General features: G+C 39.7%; 1 protein-coding gene across 5 annotated transcripts in view; it reads left to right on the plus strand.

Moving 5' to 3' along the window:
* Nucleotides 1-26128, plus strand: part of MYLK (myosin light chain kinase) — a 224580-nt gene that overhangs the window by 114837 nt on the left and 83615 nt on the right. For all 5 annotated transcript variants that reach the window (XM_075093019.1, XM_075093022.1, XM_075093020.1 and 2 more), the window contains 4 exons: nucleotides 1303-1455; nucleotides 20938-21075; nucleotides 21726-21923; nucleotides 23118-23364. In XM_075093019.1, coding sequence (XP_074949120.1) covers nucleotides 1303-1455; nucleotides 20938-21075; nucleotides 21726-21923; nucleotides 23118-23364 — 736 coding nt within the window. The remainder of the gene's footprint in view (nucleotides 1-1302; nucleotides 1456-20937; nucleotides 21076-21725; nucleotides 21924-23117; nucleotides 23365-26128) is intronic.

The raw sequence follows: 26128 nt of genomic DNA on the forward strand, positions 1-26128 counted from the left end.
TTCTCGGCAGTTAATTAAATGTTCACCCCAGTTTTTCATGCAGTAGAAAATCTGCTAACTTAACAAACAGATGACTTTTAAGATAAATAAAGGAACAAGATCATCTACCATGTTTTATAATATATTTAAGTATTGGATCATGCTGATTTTGGCACATGTTTGTATTTCAGAATGAAACTTCATATGCAGATAGATAGTGCATGGATAATGACTGCCTTCTGAGTTTGCTAGTGTTGAAAATCAAAGATGAGAGAAAAAACTGTCCCATCATTTAATTTATCCTGCTTACAGTGCAGAGCTGGTTCTTAGAAACCCCAGATATTTTGTTGTAGTCTTTTAAAATTATTTTGGTGATGAAATCAATGTTGATCTTTTCTTTTGACCATGATTTCCCAAATGGCAGGTGTCATTGATTCAGTCCTGCACAATTTCTCTGTATTTTCACCCTCTTCTCTTAGATGACCCTAATTTCTTTTTCCTGCATGATGTTTATGCACAGATATCAGGCCCTCTTAAGCACTGCATACACTGGGAAAGCAACCAATGATGAGTCAGTAGTGGAAACTATTTAATATTGGGAAAACAGATTGCAGAAGCATTTCAGAAAGTAAGGCTGAGATTGATGACGGTTCCTGAAACAATAGCAAGGCAACTTTAACCAGTCTACACTGACATTTAAGCATGTTCCAAACAAAATCAAGGAACCAGTTTCTTGAAATGAACTTCTTTAATAGTCACATCAGCACAGATCAGACTGTACCTGTCTGTTACCAGAATATACATACTGTAGTGTAGATTGACTGCTTGTGTAAATCAGCCTCTTTTCTCCATCGTAGATTTTGCTGTCTCTCTTGGAATGTCTTCCACTACAAAGTACTTGATGGAGGACTTCAAGTGCTTCTCCATGCCCAACAGGTTTTGCACATCTAGGCAATAATGCTAATATCTAGTTTCAGGCAATGTACAAGATGGAGACAACGTCTGAAGCAAACACGTTTGCACAAAAAAGATATTTCTTATCCACCTGAACAAAGATAAGCCTTTCTTCTCTTGCTGCTACTCAAGGTAGCACCCAGTGAACCTAATGGTGAAATTTGTCCAACAACCATATTCTGCTTTGTGCTTGGGGTGCTGCTGTTTGTAGTCACTAGAGAGCAGTGGCTGTGCACCAGAGAGTGGGATTTGGCTCTGCACTTTGATATACTGGCTGATGTTAGGCATCAACATTTCACTGAAAACAGGAAGTGCTTTTGAAACTTGTGGCTGATGTATTGAGATAATTCTCTTCCTTTCTGTCTGCAGACCAGCCAATTCAGTATGCTCATTCCACTTTTGAAGATGGAGTTGCAAAATTGACTGTCCAAGATGCCCTACCAGAAGATGATGGCATTTATACCTGTCTGGCTGAAAACAACACAGGACAGGCATCTTGCAATGCTCAGGTCACAGTCAAAGGTGAATATCTCAGCCTGCTGTAATTACTACAATGATATCAGCTGTAATATTTTATATAAAAAAAAATCTTGGATCCTTAACAGACATGGTTGTAAGTGGATTCCATGTTTTTTTCTAAGCTGTTGTCAGCTGGATACCTTTTCCCCCACTTGGAGGTGTGTGCAGCTTGAGTGCTTAAGGAGTATGAAATGTAAAGTAATATGCGTGTTTCAGAAAAAGGTATGAATGCTCTGACCAAGCATCTTACCAAGAAGGGCTTAGTGTGGTACAGAGCAGCGAGGCTAATTTTTGGAAGAGGTGTACCAGTGTAGGAAAGGACTGTCACTGCTGAAAGAAAAATAAGTGCAGTATCACCAGTATCACTCATCAGGCAGTGTGTGTTATGGTGAGGAGGCAGATGCTACCCGTTACTTGTGAAAGGCAGAGCACAGAGACCAGCACCAGGGACTGCAGTTATGATAGCAAATGCCGATATTCTTGCTCTGCTACCAGGATCTATCATAGATAATTCTGAAGAGGTATCTATCAGCTAGTTGGGAGTAGTATATCTCTAAATAAGCAGAATTTTGGTAGTGAAAGTACTAGAAGAACATTGCAGTGAGCAATTCAGGTGATCTGTTGTCTCTGAAATCTGAGAGCACCCTCTTTGCAGGTATCAATAATTTGGTACTCTCAGTGCTGATTTGGCATAGCTGATTTGTCCATGAAAGTCATAATTCTGCACTAGGATCTGAACAAACACCATCTAAAAGACCAGAGTTCACAATGAAGACAAGAGATGACAGAATCCCATGGATAAATTGAGCAGTGAGGTAGTATCAATCAGTATTATGGTCTTTATTCTTATAATCTCACCAAACATCAATGTATGCAGATGTTTCGTTTTATGGCCTGGAGATGATCAGCCCCCTCCCTTTACAAACCCCCTCCCTCAGACTCCGCCTCCCTCCACAATCAAGCCTGTATTTTATATTTGTCATCTGCAAATTATTTTTTCACAAAGTTATTATAGTTTGGCACTGCCTGTCCAACAGACTGCTGAGTGACAGCTGCCAAGGGAACTGTTCCATTTATCTCTGACCAAATAATACCTGGCCCAGATTTGTACACGCGGTTTAGTGGGAAATGTACCCTGATCCCTGGGATCCCAAGATTTGTCTTCACTTGCCAATGTTCTGTGGTTTTTGTCTACAGCATTTCAGTGATATGCCTGCCCTTATTCTGTCTGTATGAATCTACTTAAAACCCTAGACAAGCTTAAAATGAAAACAGAGGTAACCTATGGTAAACCTTCTGGTAAACCTATGAGTTAATTTATTGATTACCAAGTTGGCAATGCAGTTGTCTGCCCTGCCCTCCCCGTCCCCACTGAAAAAAGGCACAAAGTAGGAAAACATTGATTTAAAATAAGCCTGAAACTAATCTGGTCTCAAAGCCGTCATTTATAATTTCTCTGAAGCATTTAATCTGCATTAGCTAAGGGCCAGTCAAGAGCATTCCACCTCAAGGGATCTGTCTTCAGCCTGGGACCTGCTCATTCTTCATTGGGACACGGAAACCAAAAAGACGGCTCCTCTCTTACTAACCGTTTCTGAGTTATTTTAGGATTGACATACAATGCTAATGTGGGAGCAATAGCGGCCAGCCTTTCCCTAGGCTTATGTACTCTGCTGAGCTACTTCAGGTTATGCAGTCACTGTTGCACTGAATGGGATTCCTCCTGTATTTTAGCTAGTCTAGGGCTAGAAAGCTGCATTGACACTATTATGGGGAATAGTTCCTCTGTTTTGCATCCTATTCTATTTTCTGTGAGACATGGAGTGTGGGGGGAAGAACAAGAGCAGAATTAAGATCATGCGTGACAGGCTGTAAAACCATGTGTACAACATTTTTATAGCTTTAGCTGTTCCCTCCACTTCATCCCTAGAACTCATTATGTCCCTGTATGCTGCTGCTAAGGCTTCTCTAAATGCTCGGCTTTTGCAGACAGATTACAGCAGGAAAGCAGTGTACGTGCAGAAAGAAAGAAAACTTTAAAAAGCCTCTATTGACCAGACACTGATTTTTGGAATAAAGTTTGTAAATACTGTTTCTGAATTGTAACCAATCTCTCTCCAGTTCCTTTTTTCTCCAAGATGATTTAAGGTTTTGAGGTTTCATGCAGTGCTCTGTTCATTCATTGATATAGAAATATTTTAATTTTGTATGTGAAAAGTAATTTGTATTTAATGGAAGAAAATATGGGTGTTCTTGGCATATCATCAGTATCAGACCAGTGTCAGAATTCAGCTTTACCTTAACTTGCTACTGTGGTCCTTGGGCACATCTCTGAGTCTGTCTGGTTTACATTCCACTTGCCATTTTGGGTTTGCTAGTCTATTGCAGCAAGGGTCTCATGAAGGTGCATATCCTTGACCTGGGAAACCATAGGCCAGTCAGCCTCATCTCCATCTCCAGAAAGATGATGGAACAGTTCATTCTGGAGGTCATCTCCAGGCATGTAGAGAACAAGAAGGTTATCAGAAAGTAGTCAACATGGATTCACCAAGGGGAGATCAAGCTTGACCAACCTGATAGCCTTCTACGATGGCATGACTGCCTGGGTAGATGAAGGGAGAGCAGTGGATGCTGGTTACCTCAACTCCAGCAGGACTTTTGACACTGTCTCCCATAACATCCTCATGGACATGCTTAGCAAGTGTGGGTTAGGTGAGAGGACAGTGAGGTGGATTGAGAAATGGCTGAACGGCAGAGCTCAGAGGGTCATGCTCAATGGGGCAGAGTCTGGTTGGAGGCCTGTAACTAGTGGTGTTCTTCGGGGGTCTGTGCTGGGTCCAGTCCCGTTCAACATATTCATCAATGAGCTGGATGAAGGGACAGAGTGTATCCTCAGCAAGTTCACTGATGATACCAAGCTGGGAGGAGTGGCTGATACACTGGAAGGCTGTGCTGCCATTCAGTGAGACCTGGACCAGCTGGAGAGCTGGGCCAAGGAGAACCCAGTGAAATTCAACAAGAGCAAGTGCAAGGTCCTGCACCTGGCGAGGAACAACCCCGTGCACCAGTACAGGTTGGGGGCTGACCTACTGGAAACCGGCTCTGTTAAGAAGGAGCTGGGCGTTCTGGTGGACAGCGAGCTGACCCTGAGCCAGCAGTGTGCCCTTGTGGCCAAGAAGGCCAACAGTATCCTGGGCTGCATTAAAAGGAGTGTGGCCAGCAGGTCAAGAAAGGATGGAGTCTTCATCCCTGGAGGTATTTAAAAGAAGGGTAGATGTGGTGCTTGAGGATATGGTTTAGTGGTGGACTTGGCAGTGATAGGTTGGCGGTTGGACTCGATGATCTGAAGGGTCTTTTCCAACCTTGACAATTCTATGATTCTATGATCATTCCTCTCTACTCCACCCTAGTGAGGCCACATCTGGAGTACTGTGTCCAGTACTGGGCTTCCCAGTTCAAGAAAGACAGGGAACTACTGGAAAGAGTCCACTGGAGAGCTACAAAGTTGATCAGGGGACTGGAGTATCTCTCTTATGAGTAAAGGCTGAGAGACCTGGGTTTGTTCAGCCCGGATAAGACTGAGGAGGAATTTTATCAATGCTTATGAATATCTGAAGGGTGGGTCTCAAGAGGATGGGGCCAGACTCTTTTCAATGGTGCCCAATAACAGGACAAGGGGCAATGGGCCCAAGTTGGAACCCAGGAAGTTCCACCTGTATATGAGGAAAAACTTCCTTACTGTGAGGGTGACAGAGCAGTGGAACAGGCCGCCCAAGGAGGTTGTGGAGTTTTCTTCTCTGGAAATATTCAAAACCTCCCTGAACGCAGTCCTGTGCCCATGTTCTAGGTTTTCTTGCTGAAGCAGGGGGATTGGACAAGATGATCTCCAGAGGTCCCTTCCAACCCCAACCATTTTGTGATACTGTGACCTGCTGTGATTACTGGGGAAACTTTACCTGGATTGAATTGTCTGTCTTAACAGTAACACTCAATATTATTTTTCAAAAGCAAAAAGCTCTACCTTCTAAACTAAAATAATCTCTCAGAAAAGTCCCATACTGGCAGCAAGGATAGTCAGCGAACAACTGTTCAAGGGAAAAAAAAAAAAGGACAATATAAGCCTCATGTTTGAACTATGGTACAAGATGATACTTAAACCTGGTGGTATGTTACAGGTGTTATCTGGTCACATATTATGTTTTCTGATTATCTTTTGCGCATTCCTGGTCCTTTAGATGATCTGTTGCTTTGGTTTTGTCAAAGGAAATTTTCTTTTGTGGGATTATTGTAGGAAACAGCATTTTAAAGGCCCCTTGCCCCATAAAGGGCTACTGCTTCAAGTCCTGTTAAACACAAGGGGGGAATTTTTTCCAGTACTTTCAGTATGCTGTGCATTGGGCCCTGGATAACTAGTTAGGCTTATTGTGGCATAACATTCCTTCTAAGTCATCAGTCTCAGATTCATTTACGGTTGTCTTTTGTTTCCTTATTCTTAAGCAGGATAAATTCTGCCTAGCACTGAGCAACCTCAGTCCTTCCTTGGTACTGTATGAAAAAACACTGAAGGTACTTAGCTGCTTGTAGGAAGCTTTTGGCACTGTGTTGAAAAAGTCCCACACTTCATATGGATGGGGCATAAGAAATGCAGTGGTCTTAAAAATTTAAACTAATCAGCCTTCTGCTTATTTAAGACAAGAAAACAACATCTTCAGATTGCTTAAGTGATCTGAAGGCTGAGTAAAGTGGGATAGATCCATTAGGTAGTCTGTGGAGAAACTAAGTTAATCAAGGTGAAGCTAATTTTGGCCTTGTAAAAGATTAAGTAGACTAAATTGAGTCTTGACGGCCATCTTCCCTGTGACAGCAGTTTCTTACAGCTGAAATACAGGCAGAGATGAACTACAGAGAATGAGCAGCACTTCTTTGAAAAACCAGCCTAAAAATGTCTTCATCATGAGAACTTTTTCTAACTGAACTCTCCAGTGAGTGGGGTGCACTGGATAAAATGCTAGATTAATTAGTCCAATGCAAGAAAACCTGAAAGGTGAGAAACACGGTCCAGGTTACTCAGGCATTCAGTGATAGATCTTCCTGAAATAGTACCATTTACTGCTCTGCAAATGTTAGAATTTTTTTCCTTTAAACTTATGCATAATTTTCTATACACTGGAAAATCAGAATTTGGGAGGCTTTGGGGCTGATGTACAATTTTTTTAAAGAAGTTTTTAAACAGTGTGTGCAGGACAGTGGTTTTGTTATTATGCATGTAAGCTAGGCAATTGGGTTGGTTTACCTACTTAATATTATTTTGTGAAATTAAAATAGGTATTTCCAGCCTTTTTAAAATATACCAAGCATCCCATTAAAAACAAAACTAAACAAAACAATAAAACAACAACAAACAGCTTCTTAACAGGGATATGCAGGGTACATTCAGGTCACCTGAAATATACAGTGATTATGTATTGACGGTGATTGTAGATGCTGAAGTTGAATCTTAATATTAAAATATTCATCAACTTTTTATCAGGATAGCTGAATATTTTAATCAGTTTTTTTATGAATAGGAAACTGGGGTGAAAGTTAATTGATTTTGGATGTACCTGTATAGTCAGTTAGCATTAGTGTTTTGCTGTAGCTGTGACAGAGTATACAGGCAGGACAACTATTGGTAATAACTGGTATAGTTGAAAGGTAAGACCAGCTCCCAGGCATAGTAACGGTTCTTCAGGTCTGCTTCATACCTGAGATAAGCTTTCTGATATGTGGTTGTCTCTGTCAGTTAACTAATCACTGAGAAGAAATTATAGGTCAAATCCACCCATAGAAAAAATGTGTCAAAGGGATATTTAACCACCTGATATTCACACCAATACCTGGGTGTACTACACAAGGTTACAGGCTGGAGGGAGAGCAGGAATTAGGGATGGGACATATGATGGGCTCAATCTACTGTTGTGCCAAACCAAATTAATTCTGTCTGTAGGAAGCTTTTGTTCTTTTGCAAACAGACTCTGCATGTAAGAGAGGCAGTTAATTGCTTTTTTCCAGCTTTCTCTAAGTATGGTATCAAGCTGGAGTGCTTGTTACATGAGAGCTGACTCCTAGGAGAATGTCCTTCTCACTTGCAGTTCTGCAGTAGATGAACAAAACAAAATATCTGACCCGCTGCAGGCTCCTTGAGAGTTCTCCAGCCTCCTCCCACCAGGCAGCAGCATCACTGATTGATTTCAAGACGGAGGACACAAAGAATGGGTAGTGATAGCAGCAGCACAGGCTTGCAGCCAGGGTACTTTTGTGGGCTCTAATGCTTTGCATCCACCCGTTTTGCTGATGCTTGTCTTCTGCACACTGCTTTTTTGAATAGAGGCCTAGTACTCCTTGCCTTGGTGAGCAAACACTATTCAGCAAATACTGCTGCTCCTGCTTACTGGTTGTTGACCTCATTTCTCCCTCCCTGCCAGCAGTGCACTTTCCTGACTTCACATCTGTTCTCCTTTCTCCCCAACCACTTTCTGTTCACACTTTTTTTTTTTTTTAGTACAGCCTCCCCAGCACAAGTGTCTATGTTGGGAAGCCTGTAGCCCTTACAATCCGATTACTGTAGTCATTCATTGATCATTGGACGAGCAGATTAGAGTCACCTGAAAGCCTGCCAGAGTCCCTGCTGTAACCAGTTTATCAGAGCAGTGAAGGCAGATGCTTTCTGGAAAACCAGTTTGGTTTGTTCCTGTCACTCTTTCATCTTGGTGTGAGTGGGACCATAAAATATTACCAGGTGGAAGGAAGGCTTTCAGGTAGGAGTCTCTTCTTCCAGTCATGAGAGATGCTGTCTTTAGGCTGTGGGTTGTTTTTCTTTCTATCTAAGAATGACCTCTCTTAGGCATTAATCTTTTAAAGAAGGTTATCACTGCAATAAGCAGCCTCTCTTTGAAGACTTAATTGAGAGACTACAGTTTTGTTTCTCTGAGATATGTATTCCTGCCTAAGTTAAATGAAGTATGATGTCTTACTTGCCTACAATGATGAAATATTTGTGACAGATTTTCAAAGTCACTATTTATTTGAAAGCATTTTGCTGTATTTCAAGTGTAATATAAATATAAAGGACTATAGAAGACTTTCCAAAATACACACATATAGTCTTGTTAAATGTCCAAAAGGCATTCCAGATCAGTAGCCTGGTGGAACCACTTGGCTCTGTAAGAATTGGTTTCAGATCACCAAGTGAAAGGGAGGGGGGTTTTGTTACTGTATTGAAAGGTCAGAGGTAAGCTGTCTTGAGCATCAAGAAAAATCTGTTCCAGTGCTTTCAAGTGTCCCAAAGTTCTCAGACCAGCACTCTGCATGGGTCACTAACAGATGTAATCCCTGTAAGACTAATCATTTTATTTTAAAATTGCCTTCTTTCAACACCTCAGGACCAAACATGAAACACGATGCCAGCTAGAGACCAAAAATGAAGGACAAAAGCAAAACATGTGTGAAGCTTTTAATGATATAGGATTTGTGCCATCAATACAAACAATGTTCTCTTAAAGACAGTGTCTCGATATAAATAATTTCCAATAAAAGGGGAACCAAATTTGGGTAAAAATGGAAGATGAATGCTTGCAGAATAAGCAAAAGTTAAATGGCAGGAATTGCATTAATATTTCTTATAAATGAAAAACAAAGATGAGATGCTGACAGAAAGAAATGTTTAATTTAAAAAGAAAAGAAAAATGGAAAAAAACCCGCCACCCCTACATCTGGTGGTCTTCTCAACTGTGAAGTGATCAAATGCTGTGAATGTTAAGCTATTATGTACCAGAATGACAGAAAACAGATGGTTACTATAACAGTCTTGGGTATGGCCCTGCATTGGCCAAGGGGAAAACTGTCCCAACTTGGATTGCCAAATTCTATAATGCTCTAAGTTTCAGCTGAAAAATGGAAGTAATCAAAATACATATAAAACCTGTTAACTGAATATATGCCTGATTAATTTTGAATACATGGGCATGATATTACCTCAAAGAATGTTTCCAAGAGCAGCTGATGTGGATTAGCTAATGGGAACTCAGTCAGCCATCAAACTACCTCACAGGATTAGCTCAATTTATAAAACTCTCCAGAAATCTCTGTTGTGCAGGTAGATTTGAGGTAGGCAAGCTGTAGAATGGGAGGAAGCCCTAATCAGAATTAATCACTGAAAATTGGTTCCAAAGCATCAGAGAGTTTGATGTAGTGTGAGTTTTTCTGGAGGAAAATGGACTAGGTTTCTGACACTAAGCGTCATTTCTGTCTGCATTCATTTTCTGGCCTTTTTCCTGCTTTTCTCACGTAGGTATAAATTCATGCAGCTTATGTGACTTCTATGAATTGACTTCTAACTTAGCTTCATTGAGTGTCTTTTCCATGACTGCTAGATTAACGTGAATTTATCAAAACACAGTCCTGTTGTGCAAGTATTGCTAAACAAATGGCAAACAGCAAATCTATATTTTAGTCACTTGTGTGCCATCAGTCATGATAGATCAGATGGAGTTGCCACCAAAGAGAAATTTAGCCTGTAGAATGGTTATGTAACAATTAGAACCCACAACATCACAGGTAAAATGGCTAACTAAGTGCTGGAAGTGACCTGTTTAAACATCTAAGCTTCTCATCTCTTGGGCAGAATGAGAGTCATAAATGGAAGAATACATGTAGGATTGACCATTAAACTACAAACCAAAAGGTGGAATACATCTTTAAGCATGTTGTTTCCCAATGTTAGAATTACAGAGGCAGCTAAGGATATATCTGTGCCTACTTTTTTGGTTTGGGTTTTTTTTCAAAGACAATTAGCCCTTCCGTTAGTGTGAGTTTTGTCCTTTTCTATTAATTTCTCTTGGATTTGGGAGCAGATGTGTTGACAGTATTTAGAAGCCTGTTGAGTACCTTGCATTACTAGCTGACGTAAAATATATGCACAAGCAAACATATATACGATCCAGTGCAAAAATCTCATGAAGTTTCACTTACAGAAGAAAGATTCTTGCGTAAGCAGAGGAGCATGGCCAATGCTTACAGAAAAGCAAAGCATGTCAGGGTCTCGTAAGCGTGAACACATGTATTCAAGAAGATGATAATTTAAAAATACCTTTTAATCAATGGACTCAGTGAACTAAAGGAATTGGTTTGAGAGCAGGGTGATGTGTATGTTTTTTCTCAGTATAAATATTTTTGTGAATACCATTATCAAAAGTGTAGGGAAATGGGAGGACCATGGAGAAGAGTTGTGAGTATATAACCAAGCGATATTCAGCACCAGCAGAAAGAGAAGAGCTGTAAAGGTGAGAATTTTAAAATTGCTTTATGAACAGCATATGCAGGAAGAGAAGTACGGTTATAGGAAAGAAAGGTCCAAGTAAGGAAAAGAGGAGATGGGTTTGCCTAAAGGAAGCATCTGTCTTTGAGTTAGGTGACTAAAGAGAAATCTGGAAATTTCATACACATAAGCTGCTGTATATAGAGCCAGGTGAGGATGGCAAGTTCTTAAAGGTATGTTTCTTCAGTTTAGTCTTACAAATTTAACAGTGTGTTGCTCAAGCATCTAACTGGGTTGCAGCATAGAGTCCCTAGGTTAGTATGGCCAACCAAATTGAAAACAAAGCTGAAAATACAAATACAGGGCCCCCATGCTGAAGTTTAGCAGGTCCTGGCTTGTCCTTCCTAGTTCTGCAAGTCTGCAGTTCTTTTTCCCCTAAAAGGCAAAAATGTCCATGTACCAGAAGCAGCATAAGAGAATTTGTTCTCTGCATATTTGGGGTAACAAATGTATCCTACTAGGCAGATATACCGCTCTAAGACCTGCTTTAGCACTTCTTCTTGAGATCTGATTTTGTCAAGCAGTGATACCTCACTTTTAGAAGAATAAGGTTTCTATTTTACAGACTGGAAAAAAGAGCATACAGAGATGTCTGAGTGCCTTAACACGGGTTATAGTCTGAGTCCTAATGAGCAGGTCATCCCTTTGCAGTAGAGGAAAGGAACAGAGGGCAGGAACTTTGTATAGCTGTATGCTGCTGGAGGTGTTTCTATGCAGCTTCATCTTAGTCAAGCCTTGACTGTCAGTCCACATACACAGACTTCGGCTTTTTTTTTTTTCTTCAGGGTAATGTTTTAGTTTGAGAGTTTTTTTAACATAAGTTCATCAAAAAGAGACAACTAACCACAAACAATGCCCTACCAGAACTATCTTTTCTGGACTTAAATGCTGAACAAGCCTTGCTTTAGAATGACTTTCTGACACCAACTTGTACCCAGAAATACAATGTTGCTGTATTTTTTTTTCTTTACATTAACCTAACTTCAAACGTTTCCCTGCTTTCAAGCTGAGTCTTACTTGTCTTGTTTGAGGGGTGCCTTAAAATCATTCTTAGTACAATAACCTTTTGATTACTCACTCAACAGAGTAAGCAGAACTATTTTAATATTACGACAGGTAACTATTCTGTTGCCAGTGTGGGTTTGCCAGAGGAGAGAAGGGCTGAAGGGGCTGTAACTCTTTACATCAGTGGCACCCTTGGGGACACTTGCACTTTTTGTGACTGCCTGTTCCTGTTGTGCTTCCATGCGTTTCGGCTCATGCACAGCCCAGGTTTTTTTCTAATGGAAGTGTTAGCTTTATGCATCATGATACACTGCAGTTAAGTTAAATTCTACCTGAGCAGCCACACAAAAAATTGAGGCTGTACACGTGAAGGTGAAATTCTGCCTCAGCAGTATGCACATTTTCACTGCAGAGCTGTGAAACCTGGCTTGCGTCTAGCATATATGAAGCACCTTTTCTGCAGTTTTCCATGTCAGACTGGTATCTAATGCTGGGGAATTTGTTAGCAGTGGGCCAGCTGAGCTGCCTTATAAATGCATTTGGTAAGTATACACGCTCTCAAGCCTTCCATGGAGTTGCTGTCTGTGGCAGTGACAAAAGAAAAATTACCTGATGTAAATAACTTGCCAACAGGGTTAGTCATTAATAAGGCAGACAGTTCTGAAGGCAAAAGCAAACATCACTTTGGCTGCAAAAACTTCCAGTGAGACTGACACTGAGGAATTCGGTCTGCTGACTGCAAAGTGATCTGCCGTGAACTCAGCTGGCTATTTCATATCTCTGTCCCCTGCACTCTAAATTGAGATTTTTCCTGAGGAGGGAAAGTGGAGAAGGAGGTGCTGATCTCTTCTCCCTGGTATCCAGTGACAGGATGCATGAGAATGGTTCAAAGCTGCACCAGGGGAGGTTTAGACTGGACATTAGGAATCATTTCTTTACTGAGAGGGTGGTCAAACACCAGAACAAGCTTCTTGAGAGGTGGTCAGTGCCCCAGGCAGGTCGGTGTTTGAGAGGCATTTGGACAATGCCCTTAACAATGTGCCTTAACTTTTGGTCAGCCCTGAAGTGCTCAGGCAGTGGGACTAGGTGATCGTTGTAGGTCCCTTCCAACTGAAATAGTCTATTCTATTCTATTTTCACTGTTTCTCCCAAATCATGATTCTAACTGGTGTAGTCAGCCTTTTGATAGTGGGATTTCTGGGGCAGCGTCTCTTTCAAAGGCTGTGGGTTGCTGAACAAATGGAGTAGACAAAACAGAGGTTAAAATGCTGATGACCTGGTGATATCCCATACAGAGGGAGAGACTCAGGAAAGAAGGAGTGTACGTGGAGCTGCAGGATAGGGCTGGAAGACTAGCCTGCAGTAAAACAAATAGATTGTCAGACTGGTTAAAGTGGAACTTGGCCTCCTTTGTATATACCTAACTACACTGACTAGGAGAGGTTTAAGGCATTGTCAATCTTGGGTTAACAGTTTTTCTGTGTAATGCAAGGCATAACATCCAGGCTATAAGTTGGGCTGGCTCTTCAGTGAAAGCATCTCCAGAAGATATTTAAATTTCACCTTCCATTTACAAAAACAGATTATAAGATTATAACTGCAGAAATAGATGATGGGAGGTAGATGTGTAAAGAACACTGCTAGGTCATTAAACATCTAGTTCTCATGACCTAAGTTTGCAAAATGGCATACCAACCTGAGATCTTCAATAAAGAAGGAATGTCCCTACATTTCTCAAGAACACAGAGGTCTCATAATTTTTAATGCCAGTATAAATCAAGTTTGGAATTCTTAGAAAACTTGCAGAAAATATTTTGACCATATCACTTCAGGCCTGAGACATAAAAATGCTTTACAGGAGGAAAGACAGATGAGATGAGTGTCCTAATATCAATTTTCTGCCTTATAAAATATCTTATTTTTTGAGTTGATAGCATTGTTAAGATGACATCTGGTAACAGCTGGATATATTTACATTGCAAATATTTGGAGAGGTAAAGCTGTTTTCAAGATCAAGATCTGTGTGTGAACCTGAGTCTTGCTTTGAGATATTTCAGTGGAATCTGCTGCTTCTGTCTCTGAGCTTGCTCACACAGAGAGCTTTTTGAGTTAAGCATTCTCCTCAGCTCAGTTGACTTATTAGCTTCTGAGCCAAAATTATATTTAAACACCATAAATGGTAAATGTTGCTGAGGCAGTCCTTTTGCACGGCTCAGACTAGGCATTATTTGGCAGCTAACCACATGATTCTGGCAAACAGATTCCTTGAGCATAATTAAACCTCTGTAAGACTAAACACTGCAAGTTGTTTGCAGTGTTCTGAACATAAGGCAGCAAACTCTATTCTTTGCATGTCCTTGACTTGTAACTGGTTATAACTGTGATCTTGTGCAGCTGAGATATTGCACTGAAGGTGTATATGTGCAGTGCTGTACCTCACCCTGCTTGAGCTGGGGGCTGGACTAGACAAACTCCAGAGGTCCCTTCTGAATTCAGTTATTGTGATTCTGTGCAGTGTTGAGCATGCTGAAGTCCTGATATTTCAACAGGAGATGTCAGCATTCTGCAGCTCACGTTAAAGTCTTCACTACATCTGGCTGGGCAAATCAACAAGAAACTTAACTAGAATAGATGATGTCCATAAAATATTAACTGTTTTGACTACAGGCTAAGTAAAGCCCAGGTCCAGTCTTTGAAAACCTTCTTAAAGTTTGCATCCTGGTCTGGATTTTCTTCTTCACTCCAGTTTCAACAGCAAATCTGGGAATGGAAATGCCACAGTGCAGTTATTGATTCTTTTTATCTTCTCTCCGAGTGTATAGATTTATCTATATCTTTCACCTTAGGAAGTAAATAGTTGGTTGCATACTTTGCAGTTAAACTGGTACATGTGTATTGTACAATTGATTTGTAATGGGCTAGCTATTCGGTGCAGTATGAATTTTCCACTTTTTCTTTTACATATACACCTTCAACACAATAACTTGCCCTTGCTTATCAATGTAAAGATGTTTACAGTTGTGTTCAAGCACCAAGTTCTGATCCAGGTCTAGGTTTTAAAAAATTCAAGTGTATTTTGCCTTAGGCCCGCAGCTAACATTAAGACCTCTCTTGCAATAGTTTCCAGCCTGCAGATACATGGCGGTTAAAATTATGTAAGGACTCTTTAAATCCTGGATTGAGAAAAGACAAAGAATATGAAAGCATTTTTTATCACCTTAAATTGTTATTAATCCAGTTTAACAGATAAACAGATGTTTGATATGGTAGCTGTAGATGGATTTACTGACTATTGATTACAAAAACACAGGAAAATAAAATAAAAGATTAATAATAATAGTTGTGCATCAGAGGCAATATAACTCTTTTGCCATTGCCATCCAAATATGCTGAGAATCTGTATTTTTGTAAGAAACTGGAAGAGTTTAAATTCTCCTTAATCTCTGTGGATTTAATGCACTAAGTGGCTTTTTTAAACATAGATTTGGATGCTTATTAGAGGGTCTTTCTAATAAAAAACCCAAACCCTTAAGGGGTAGGGCAGTGCTGTGGGAAAAGCCTGTATTACTTTTGCTTTGTAGAAAACATATGTGGGTATATAGGGTACCCTTTAAATGCTTTGCTTACTATTTCTGGTCTCCCAGGCTGTTTTTCCCACTGAGCTGTGCATCTTATTACTTGCTGTTTCCCAACAGCCATGCATATTAAAGCCTGCAGAAAGGCAAAAACCATAGGAACCATATAAGTGGGATCATTGTGGTGGACTTTTAAATCTATCACCCTGTGTAATGCCTTATCAAAAGCCTGTTGAAATGACAGAGAGACCGCTGCTCACCAGAGGATGCCTCAGCTGGGCTTGTGTATTATGCCAGACCACAGCTCTGTGTAAAAATTGTTAAACTTCTTGATCTCATAATTTTATAAGAGCCTGTGAGAATGCAATGCTCTATAAGCAGCCTTTGATGAAACCATAGTATCTTCTGTATTATTTTGCATGATTTGGCCTGCACAAAACCAACAGCTGCGTTTAAAAAATTGTGGCAGCTTTTATAAGCTACTGTAAAATAAACCAGTTGTATGGTCTGAAAACAAGTTATTGAAATGTACCCATATTTTATCAAGCCCACCCTATGTAGTGCTTTCTGATGTTCCTGGGAATTGCTTTGACGTGATCCACCGGGGGGAACTCACCGCAGCAACAGAAGTTGACTGGGGAAAGAAAGGGCAGGAGAAAATTAACTGCCTGGGGTAGAATTTTTGTAGTCACTATGGCAGTACTGCTATGCGTTAACTCTTATATTCCTTCTTTTCATTCTCAGAAGTGAACGTACTCCTACTTGAAAGTAATAAGAAGTAAGAGTGGTGAGGGAGATGTTAAATGGCTCTAAGCGATTAGAGTGTATTAACATAATAGGAAGAGATCGGATCTCCTCTTTTTCACATCCAGTTGATTAAGCTTGAGGATGTGTGGGTATATAACAGTCATGCCCCTATGCTAATTCAGACAAATTTTTCCTAGGTTCCAGATTTCCCTTCTGGTGCCAGATGTGCCAGATTTTTATTGTCTGTAATTTTGGCAGCAAAAATACCCTGCAGTGTTACGAAAGAGGCTTTTTCAGCCAGAAGCATAATGGCTTGCAGTATCTGAGCTGGGAGCTGTACCTGTGCTTTCTTCTTTCTCTTCCTTCCCCCTGCTTTGGTCTCTGAAGCCAGCTGTCACTGAAGAGCGTATGAATTTTGAACCACAGCAGAGTTCACGTGGTGAAAGGGACTTTGGAGGAATGAGGGGAAGCAAGCCCTACTACTGGCTTTTCGTTGTGTGCAGCTTGCTTATTTGTGTCCTTTTTTTCCTATCTCCTTGCCCTCCGTTTTACTGGTGCAAGTCACAGATTTTGTTCCTGATGTATGAGGCTAGCTAGCACCTAGCTGTGGCCAGGGAATGCAAGCTTCTATGGCTGTTACACTTTCTGAAGCCACCCTTTTGCGAACAGTGTCAAGTTTTTAATGTATGGCTTTCCTTGTACTACTTTCCTTGCAAAATAATTAGCCAAGTGTTTTCAAAAAGAAGTAGAATCACACAGTATCTTTGCACCATTAATCTTGAACGAGCAATGTCCCTTCTTTTGCCAAGTACCCTCCGAAATCAAATTGATTGCTGTTTTTCCAAATGAGCTGTAAAAGCTAAGATTAAAGAAGCCCTTAGGTATATTAAAATAAGCTGTGAGAATGTACAGCGCTGCTATCTTATGGTAAAATTGTGAAATGTTAAAGCCTTCGTCAGAAGAGCACTGAGTCACTGCATGGTGCTATGTAATAAATAAACAACTAAAAGCATTTACAAGCTTTAGAAGAATTTGAAAATATGTAACATTCAGGCTTTGTAATTGGGCCTCTGCGTGATTGTATCAGCCCCTTCTGATAAAAAGCAATGATTTTAGACTAAGACTAAATAAAACTAAATAATGTATCTAAAACCGGCTGTGTTGTCTTGTGTAAACATCTACAAGAAACTAAAGTCAGTAGGTCAGTTTAATTATTTTTTTTAGGTCTAGAATCCACAATATCAAATTTTAAGTAAAGGAAGAAATGTTGAATGAAATGAGCCCCTGTGGTGAATAAATAGAGTTTATGGATGAGAACTTAAGTCTATTTAATTGTTGTTGCCAAGTCGAGAAACATTGGACAATTTTTGTCATATTCTGCTTAAGTTGTTGGTACAATAAACATGTGCTACTGATCAACATATACTACTAAACAACAGTAGCATAAGATTAGAGATTCCCATTTAAAAAGTAGGGGAGAATGCTTATGTTTTGATGAAAGCCTGCACAAGTTGCCATGGAGTCAGTCTTTTTAGTCATATATTTACTGTATCCTGGATGTCATATGTTTGAAAAGGAATACTGGTTGCCTTAGCCATGATAGCTTCTAATTTTTGAGCTCTTACACACAACAGATTTCATATCTGTTCGTGAAGAAATGCCTTCACTGTCCCCATGCTCCAAAGAACATCAGCAATAGAAAGTGAGATCTTTTTACTTCTGGTTTGTAATAGGTATTGAGAAATCCGGTAATACTTCAAGGACTAAATCAAAGTGTATGTGCACTGGTATATGATAGGTTTGCAAGGATATGTCTTTGGAAAGGTTATGAAATATAAAGTTGCCTTTGTTTCTGTCCCTGGAATAATCCTCAAGTTTTCGGTATTTCAGACTTAATAATCCATCTTAATGTTCCAGTAACTTTTCTTGCACTGTTGAAGGTGTACCCTTTAAGTTCTCCCTACTCATATGCCACAGACTTCTGGGTTTTGATACTTACCATCATAATTTTCTGTTTTAGCACAGAACTGGTCTTCATACAAAAGATCAGCATAAACCTATGCAGTGCTTAAGTTTAGTGTAAACGCTATTTTTAAAATTTGTGCGATGATGAGGCAGGTTCTGGCTCCATGCATTTCAATTTGACAGCTTCACTTACAAATAGTGAGCATTGGTCAGTAACAATGGCAAATGTCCTTCATCCTTTAATCCTGCAGGTCACTCTTTTATGGGTAGAGGTCTGCACCCCCAGTAAATGTTCTTAACATCACTCGTATCAGTAGGATACATCAGCCTGAGATAACCTTAAGAAATTGAAGCCTACTTTTTTGTAATCTTGCTGAGTTTGTGATTCATATATGCAATTACTGTAAATTACTTGCTTTTAACGTTTATGCAGCTCTGTGCAAGAAAGTGGTTTTATTACAGTAGATGAAACTTTCATTTTTGCAGCATATATTTTGAAGGAGTTAGCATTGCTGAAAAACTCCTTTTGGGAAATGATTTTGCTTTATTCTTTCTGTAGTTGCTCACCCATTTCTTTTTAATAAGCTGAAGCTGTTATACTGTATTGTCTTCCTTGATTACAGAAATCCATTTATTTAGACTACATGGAATAGGCACATCAGTCTAATCAAGCAAAGAGCCTGTTGCGAGGGATGTGGAGTGCTGCTAGTACTTAAAGCTGTTTGTACCAGGGCTCTGCTGGAGGCAGCTCGGTCTGTTCTGGGATAATTGCTGTTAGAGCCACTACTAGAAAATTTATTTCCTCGTCACTGTTAACTCTCTTGTGGGAGCTTTTTTGCTCTATTTTTTTTGTTATCTGTCCTCTGAAGGCTCGAACTTCTCTGATCATACCCCAAGTCTGTTTCTCTGTTGGTCCTTTCCCTGCTCTTCTTTTACTGTATATCTGCTTTCTCAATTTGCAATGTTATGAATTATTTCTCAATAAAAGGGATAATAGAAACATAATTTAAGCGTCGTCTTCTTTTTTTTCTATGCCTCTTTCTTGTCTTATTACTTTGTAGTTTTTTCCTTTTCCTCCTTTCTCCTTCTTTTCCTCCTTTTTCCCATTATATGGATTTCTGCTTTCCCTCCCAGGTCTGTTTCAGTTTGAGGGACAAAGGGATTTTCTGCAAGGCATTAGAGTAGTGAAGGAGCATGTGCTGATATTGTTTAGTACTGCAGTTGTTTGAAGCTGTTTCCCTGAGTAAACAGTACAAAAAAGAGGAATATGGTGAACCACAGCAGTTTATTACTGTAGATGGTTTTGACCCAACTCCATGGCTATTTTCTATACAGCATTAGTCACTCACAAGCAGGTGCTATAGGAAACCCTAAGACTGATCAATGTGGCGTAGTAGTAGTAGTACCCTAGTAGCCAGGGGAGTAAGTCTATAACACCGAGCTGAGTGGGTCTCAGTCAGGTCCCATACTTCCATTTTCACATGCATCAACGTCTCACTGCTCAGTGCCAAGAAAAGACCTACAACATAAGCCAGCAAGATAAGATTTTGGCTAGGAAAAGCTCTGCTGGAAAAGAGGAAAAACTTCCTCTCCAGGCAGCTTCCAAATTTACACTGAGCTCAAATAACCCTGGGACAACTTAACTTTTTGCCTCCAGGAGCTTCAGTAGACTTGCTCAGTGAGGTGCTTTCAGTTTTTCTAATCACCATCCTTTTACAAGTAGTGGGTTTTTTTCCAGCCTGGGACTTTGCATTACTGTAACACATTTTTGGATGATCCTGATATACCTTTGAAAAATTTGAAGGTAGGCATAAGCAAAATGAAGTTATTTTCATGTGTGGACAGAAAGTAGGGTTGGCATTTTAAACGCAAGATGTAAGAGGTCTGAACTCAAGCTAAACCAAACAAAAAGTGTCTCCAAGTGACCAATAAATATTTATGACCTCTGACATTTGGTCATGATCACTACTTCGGCTTCGGAAGTGTCTTTGCCCAGGGATTTTAGAGCAGAAGTATCTTTCCTGGTCTAGTGTACCATATAGGTCACAGTTAAATGATCTTGTGTCATAGCCTCTGAATCCAAGACAGAGGATACCACTGTGGATACTAGAAATTACACATCTATCACAGACAGAGTTTATTTTTAAGAGTGATTAATTTAACTCCAGCACTCATCATTTGATTGTACAGCCTCAAAAAAAACCCAAAACAAACAAAAAAAAAAAAAAAAAAGCAAGCCCTAATCCAACAGTTTCTTTTGTAATATATGTTGGTAACCTCAGGTTTTGTTCAATCTTTCCCGTCATCGATCAGTTGGCAAAGTGCGATACAGGAGAACAGTATGGTGAACTCAAAACACATTTGATATTGACCGCCTAACAATCTAAATGGGAATCCTGTATTCCTCTGAGTTTGTTTTTAACTGTCAATCATGAGAATAGCAACTTGTAACATATCTTAAGATTTTTATGTGAATTTAGCAGTGATTAAAGGCATTGAATATTTGGTTACAAGTTGTTGGGGTTTTTTTTTTTTGCACCTGAGTATGTGTACGTGGGGAAAATGAGTGTGAATTTCTGTGTGATACACCATGATATCTGTTATCAATTATTTAAGACTTAAGATGATCCCTGGAGGAAGCACAGTTCCATGCCCATTTTTTGCCTTTCAGCTTGGACTACTGACAAGGCAGAAGATCTATATTGGGTGGTTTCAGTGGTTTTTGCCTTCTGAGACCTGGAACAAGACCACTGACTCAAAATCAATTTGGACCTCAGGCCATTTAAAATTTGTCATGAAAATTCCAGTAAGAGACCCCTTTTGTTCTCGACTTCACAGAAAAGAAGAGCAGCAAGAAGGCAGAAAGTGCACAGGCTGTCAAGTTAAACAAGACTTTTGCACCCATCTTCCTTAAAGGCCTGACTGACCTCAAAGTAATGGATGGAAGCCAAGTGATAATGACTGTGGAGGTATCAGGTGTGTAGATACAGATCAGTATTATTTAAAAATTGTAAGTCCTGCTGCAAAGTATGTGCTTTTTTCCCACTGTTCCTTTCTTTTAGCAGGTGTCTTTGCATTTGGAAATAATATTTTGAAGAATGAATTTTTTAAAAGTAAAAGCTAGGTTTGTCTAATCTAATCTTCAGCGTGGATGAACATTGTCCAGTGTTAATGTGTTCAGACCTGTACAATTATTTCTTTATTGGAATAATAATGGTATTATTGGGTCCTGCTGTTGAACTAAGTCTCGGTGGACTTGTAATAGCTTTTGTGGTGAACCAAGCAAGATTGAATTCCTGTCAGCTGGGGTAAAATTAGTGCTGCAGAAAAAAGCCGTCCTGGTATGAACTTTGATAATAGAATCCCTTGATAACCACCCTCATGGGATCTAGAACTCATTCTCCCTCTCTGTTTTATACATGCTTCCCTTATTTATTTGTATTTTAACTGTAATAAGACAGTTCCACAATACACAGCATTGACAGAGTTAATTAAATTCCTGAATGTTTTGAAGATTAAATTGCAGTATCAGATGGCAGAAAATATCCAACCTTGTTCATTTTCTTAATCAATATATGGTGGTTTTTTGTGTGTGTCTCTGATTTTTGTTGTTTCCTATTTTTCAGCTAACCCACCTCCTGAAATTATCTGGCTGCACAATGGGAAAGAAATCCAGGAGACAGAAGATTTCCACTTTGAGAAGAAGGGAAATGAGTACAGTCTGTACATCCAGGAAGTATTTCCTGAAGACACAGGCAAATACACCTGTGAAGCCTGGAATGAATTAGGAGAAACTCAAACCCAGGCCACATTGACAGTACAAGGTATAAAGTTCTTCTCCACCTTACGAAATGCTAAAAGAAAATCATTCTGATGTGCTGGAGGACTGTCTATTTAAAGTACATGAGAGTTTATGATGTCTGTTGTGAAGGATGCTAGGAGTTCTCAGTCTCTGCTTCTGAATTAAAAAGGATATTGAGCAGAAGCGACTTTAAAAAAATCTTTTCACTCTGGAACATTATGTTACTATTTCAAAAATGCATTCCTGAGTCCTATTCCTAGGGACAGTGCAAAACTTCTGCTAAATGCAGCTTCAGATTATAACTGTAGTGCTCACTTAGCTATGGACTTAATGTAAACCTTTTAATGATGTTTTTCTTTCTAATTAAAGCCCTGAATATTTGGAAGAGCTGTCTAGGAGCCAGGTATCCCGGCTTTAATATTAGCGTTGTAATGGTAGCAGGCGAGGAACACATTTCTGCAATTTGAGAACTAGCTGCAAAAAATTTGGCTTTGAATCTCCACACATGATGTAAATCCCACAATAAACACTGAAGTACCTACAGACTTCCTGTGATTGGGCATTTACTACCTCCATGACAGGGGACTTCATCTAATCTTACTGTATGCCAACATTTTCTCATAGTCATTACTGAGAATTATTGGAAATCAGTGGGAGACTTTTGCTATTTTTAATGGGAAGGATCTTAACCCCAGGCTTTCAGAGAGCTGCGCCTCCAGGGGTGGGTCTGTAGTCTGTTGTCACTGTCTGCTCTGACTTCAGACCTTCTTCTATTCTCTAAGATCCCCTGAGACCTAGCCTTAGGGTCAGTCTTCTGTATTAAAGGCAATTTTATGCAATTGTTCATGATAATTTATTGCATGAGCTCTCAACTGCACAGCAGTCATAGTACTGTCACTTGCCCTGAAAGCTATTTCGTATTCTCTAAGCTCAAATCTTCAAGATTCCTTTTAGGGCAGCTTTAAAGTCCCTTTGTTTTGCTCTTAATATAAGCCTGGATCGAGCCAGTAAAGTGCCAAGTAAATGATTAATTTTAATACCAAGTTATTTCCAAAATTAAATCCTGACTTATTTTCAGATTTTAAAAAATTACCCTATGCATGTTCAAAATAACTTTGCTTGTCTGTGATTGCCTTCCCTGAAATAAGTTAGCTTATTAGTTACATTCAAGCTTGGCATTTTCTCCTGATTTGTAAACTGTGTTTGTAAACTACAGAACCTCAGGATGGTATTCAGCCCTGGTTCATTAGCAAACCGAGATCAGTGACAGCAGCTCCTGGGCAAAATGTCCTCATATCCTGTGCCATTGCTGGAGATCCTTTCCCCACTGTTCACTGGTTTAAAGATGGGCAAGAAATAATGCCCGGAACAGCATGTGAAATCCTGCAAAATGAAGACATCTTCACACTGATCTTGAGGAATGTGCAGTCTCGTCATGCAGGGCAATATGAAATCCAGCTCAGGTATGTTTGCCATGAAAAGAGCTTGTTCCCTTGGAACAATTAATTATATTTACCCTCAAGTTGAAATTCCTGCCTGAAGAAGATAAGAGTTCCCTCCTATTTCCATAAAACAGTAGGGTACTAAAGGAACAAAATATTTCTGAGGGATGAAAAGAACTAATAAAACTCAAAGAGGAAAGAGGAAACACAAGAAGAGTCAGAAAGAAGGATAAAGCAGTACAGAGTTTCTTTTTGGGATCCTGAAAAAACAAAGCTTTGTGGCAGCAGTATGGGAAGCAATTTGGGTTTCTAGCAAGGGAAACCACAAACAATATCTTGATTTTGGAGCTATTTATCATGTTTGGCATCTCTCTAGATATTTGTAAGGACACCTGCTTTCCATGGGAGCAATTTGACTAGGAAGGACTGTTCCACAAGATTATGATCCATACCTCTAATGGGAGAAAGTGTTTCCTGGCCATGTTTGAAATGTCTGAACTTTATATAGAAGTTGTCGTCTCATTTTTCTGATGTATCTTTGAAATGAGGTACCCTCATGCTTTGAACTTCTTGTCATTTCTACAAAATTTGGAAGTGCTGTTTTGAATTTCCCTCTTTTTTTCCTGGTAAAATAACTGTCCTTTAAATGAAGAATCAGATTTATCAGTTGTTTACCTAGTAGGAAGTGCCACAGCGTTTTCTACCTCCAATGGTGAAGATTGGGCATAATTACATCTCTCCTATGTGGTTATAGAAAACTTAGCGTACAATTTTAAACCAACGTTAGCATTCTGTGCTATTTACTGTGCATAGGTGTATTGCCTTACTTGGCTAATATTTGTGACTTTATTTATTAAAATTTGTTTAACCACTATGGACATTTGAATCCATTACATTGGAAGAAGATTACCTGCTCTGTTCCACACACTACCTTTTTAGTCCAGACAGACTAGTCCAGTAGGCAGTTTAGACAAACACTGGCCAGCATTACGAAGCGCTGGCGTTACAGTTCTGCACTGCTCACATTTGCCTGGTTTATGGTGGTTTTTGTCTTTTTTCTATGCTATAAACAAGTTCTTTTTGTTTCATATACTTCAGTCTAGTACGAAATGTAAAAACTGAATTGTCCTTCGCCTGCTTGCAAATAAATTAATCATGTCTTCCTAACCCAAGGGGGGGGCATTTCTTAATAAATTTAACTATTTTAGCCTCTAAACAGTGAGTTTTATAGTTTATTTTCCAACCAATGTTGCCCGAATGATGGACATGTCACTGTGTAGGTGCCTAGCTCTAAGGTATGGTTCCATAGACTATCACAGGCACCCACAAACTACCCTCAGTATATTTTAGTATTTGAAGTCAGATGAGGTACTCGCTTTTCACCAGAAAAGGGTTAGAAAAGTATAGCTGTTGTATATCAAGATTTCCTGTAATGAAGTTTTTCTACGCTTAATTTCAAACCCTGTTACTAACATTTATGTAGGTGAGCCATATATGCCATGACCTTTTTGCAAATAAGCTCTTCAGTAGATAATGAGTTAGACCCTTTGTACTCTGCAGTAAATTGTGAACTGACTCATTTCAGAACAATTGGCTTGTTTGCAACCCGCCCTGGTCATCTAGGGCATTCATAATGCTGATTTGTGCAGGTTGTGTCTACGTACATCCTTGCATCTAAGAAAAGTCTCTTTGGGGATCAGTGGTGTTTCTAACACTCAGTACCTCTGGCAGGATTAGAAATGCCAGTTTGATTTCATTAAGGTCACTAACCTGTACATGAGAGAGCAGGCCAAACTGTGAGAATTGCTACCTTCTATTGGTACATTTCCACGCTTCTGTTTGTGTGCCCTGGACATGGGCATCTTCTCTTATGATATGCTGGTGGTTTCACTTGAACTGAAAGAGAATGAGATACTTCAGCAAAACTTCAGGGATGGAAGAAGGAAAGAGGACAGGAAGAACAAAGGAGAGCTAAGAGGGCTTTGTCAAAGACTTTGTTGCGGCTGACATGAGCAGGTCGGCCTTAATGACCAGGTGTAGTCAGTGATCACCCAGGCCAATGCCTCACTGAAGACATTTGTCTGAGCGGACGCCTGACAATATCACGACTTCAGAACATAACAGAATGTACACTTAGAAAATAAATTATTTCCAAAAATTAGCAGAGGAGAACAATTTTTTGGGGGTGAGAAGAAGTAAAGTTGTAGCTAGAAAACAACACAGCAGATCCCATGCTAGTTTCAGTTATTCCCTAATCCTTTTACTGGAGAAATAGCTGAGAGTCCCACAAAGATCAGTGCGTTCGTGTTGGCTTTTTCTAATCCATAACGAGTAAAGCTATGCTGCAATTAGAGCAAAGGGAATGCTGATACCTCTTTCTATCCTGCTGTCACTAGTAAAATTCCAGTTACTGTTCAGGGAACATAGAGCCATATGCTTTTAGGCAATTGCTTATAACTATGAATAACAGAGAAGGTAACTGCCTCAGGAATATTCAAGGAGCCAAATGTCAGCTGTATAACTTCAACTTTGCTATAGAGCTAAAATAATTTTCAGCAGCAAATAGTCTTTTCTATATAGCTTTTGAACTGCCTGTATTTGTCTTGAATACATGATTGAGAATTGTTTATATATTCAGAAACAGTCTTAGCAGTACCTGAGAGGAGGAGAACTGCGTTTAGTGTCTTTCCCTCAAAAACTCCTACAAAGTCCATTAAAAATACAGAATAACTGAGAAACCACAAGTCAATTCACTGAAGATTTTATAGAGAAGTTGACAGTGGGC

This window comes from Phalacrocorax aristotelis, chromosome 5, assembly GCF_949628215.1.
Source record: "Phalacrocorax aristotelis chromosome 5, bGulAri2.1, whole genome shotgun sequence".
In the NCBI taxonomy this organism is placed as follows: Eukaryota; Metazoa; Chordata; class Aves; order Suliformes; family Phalacrocoracidae; genus Phalacrocorax; species Phalacrocorax aristotelis.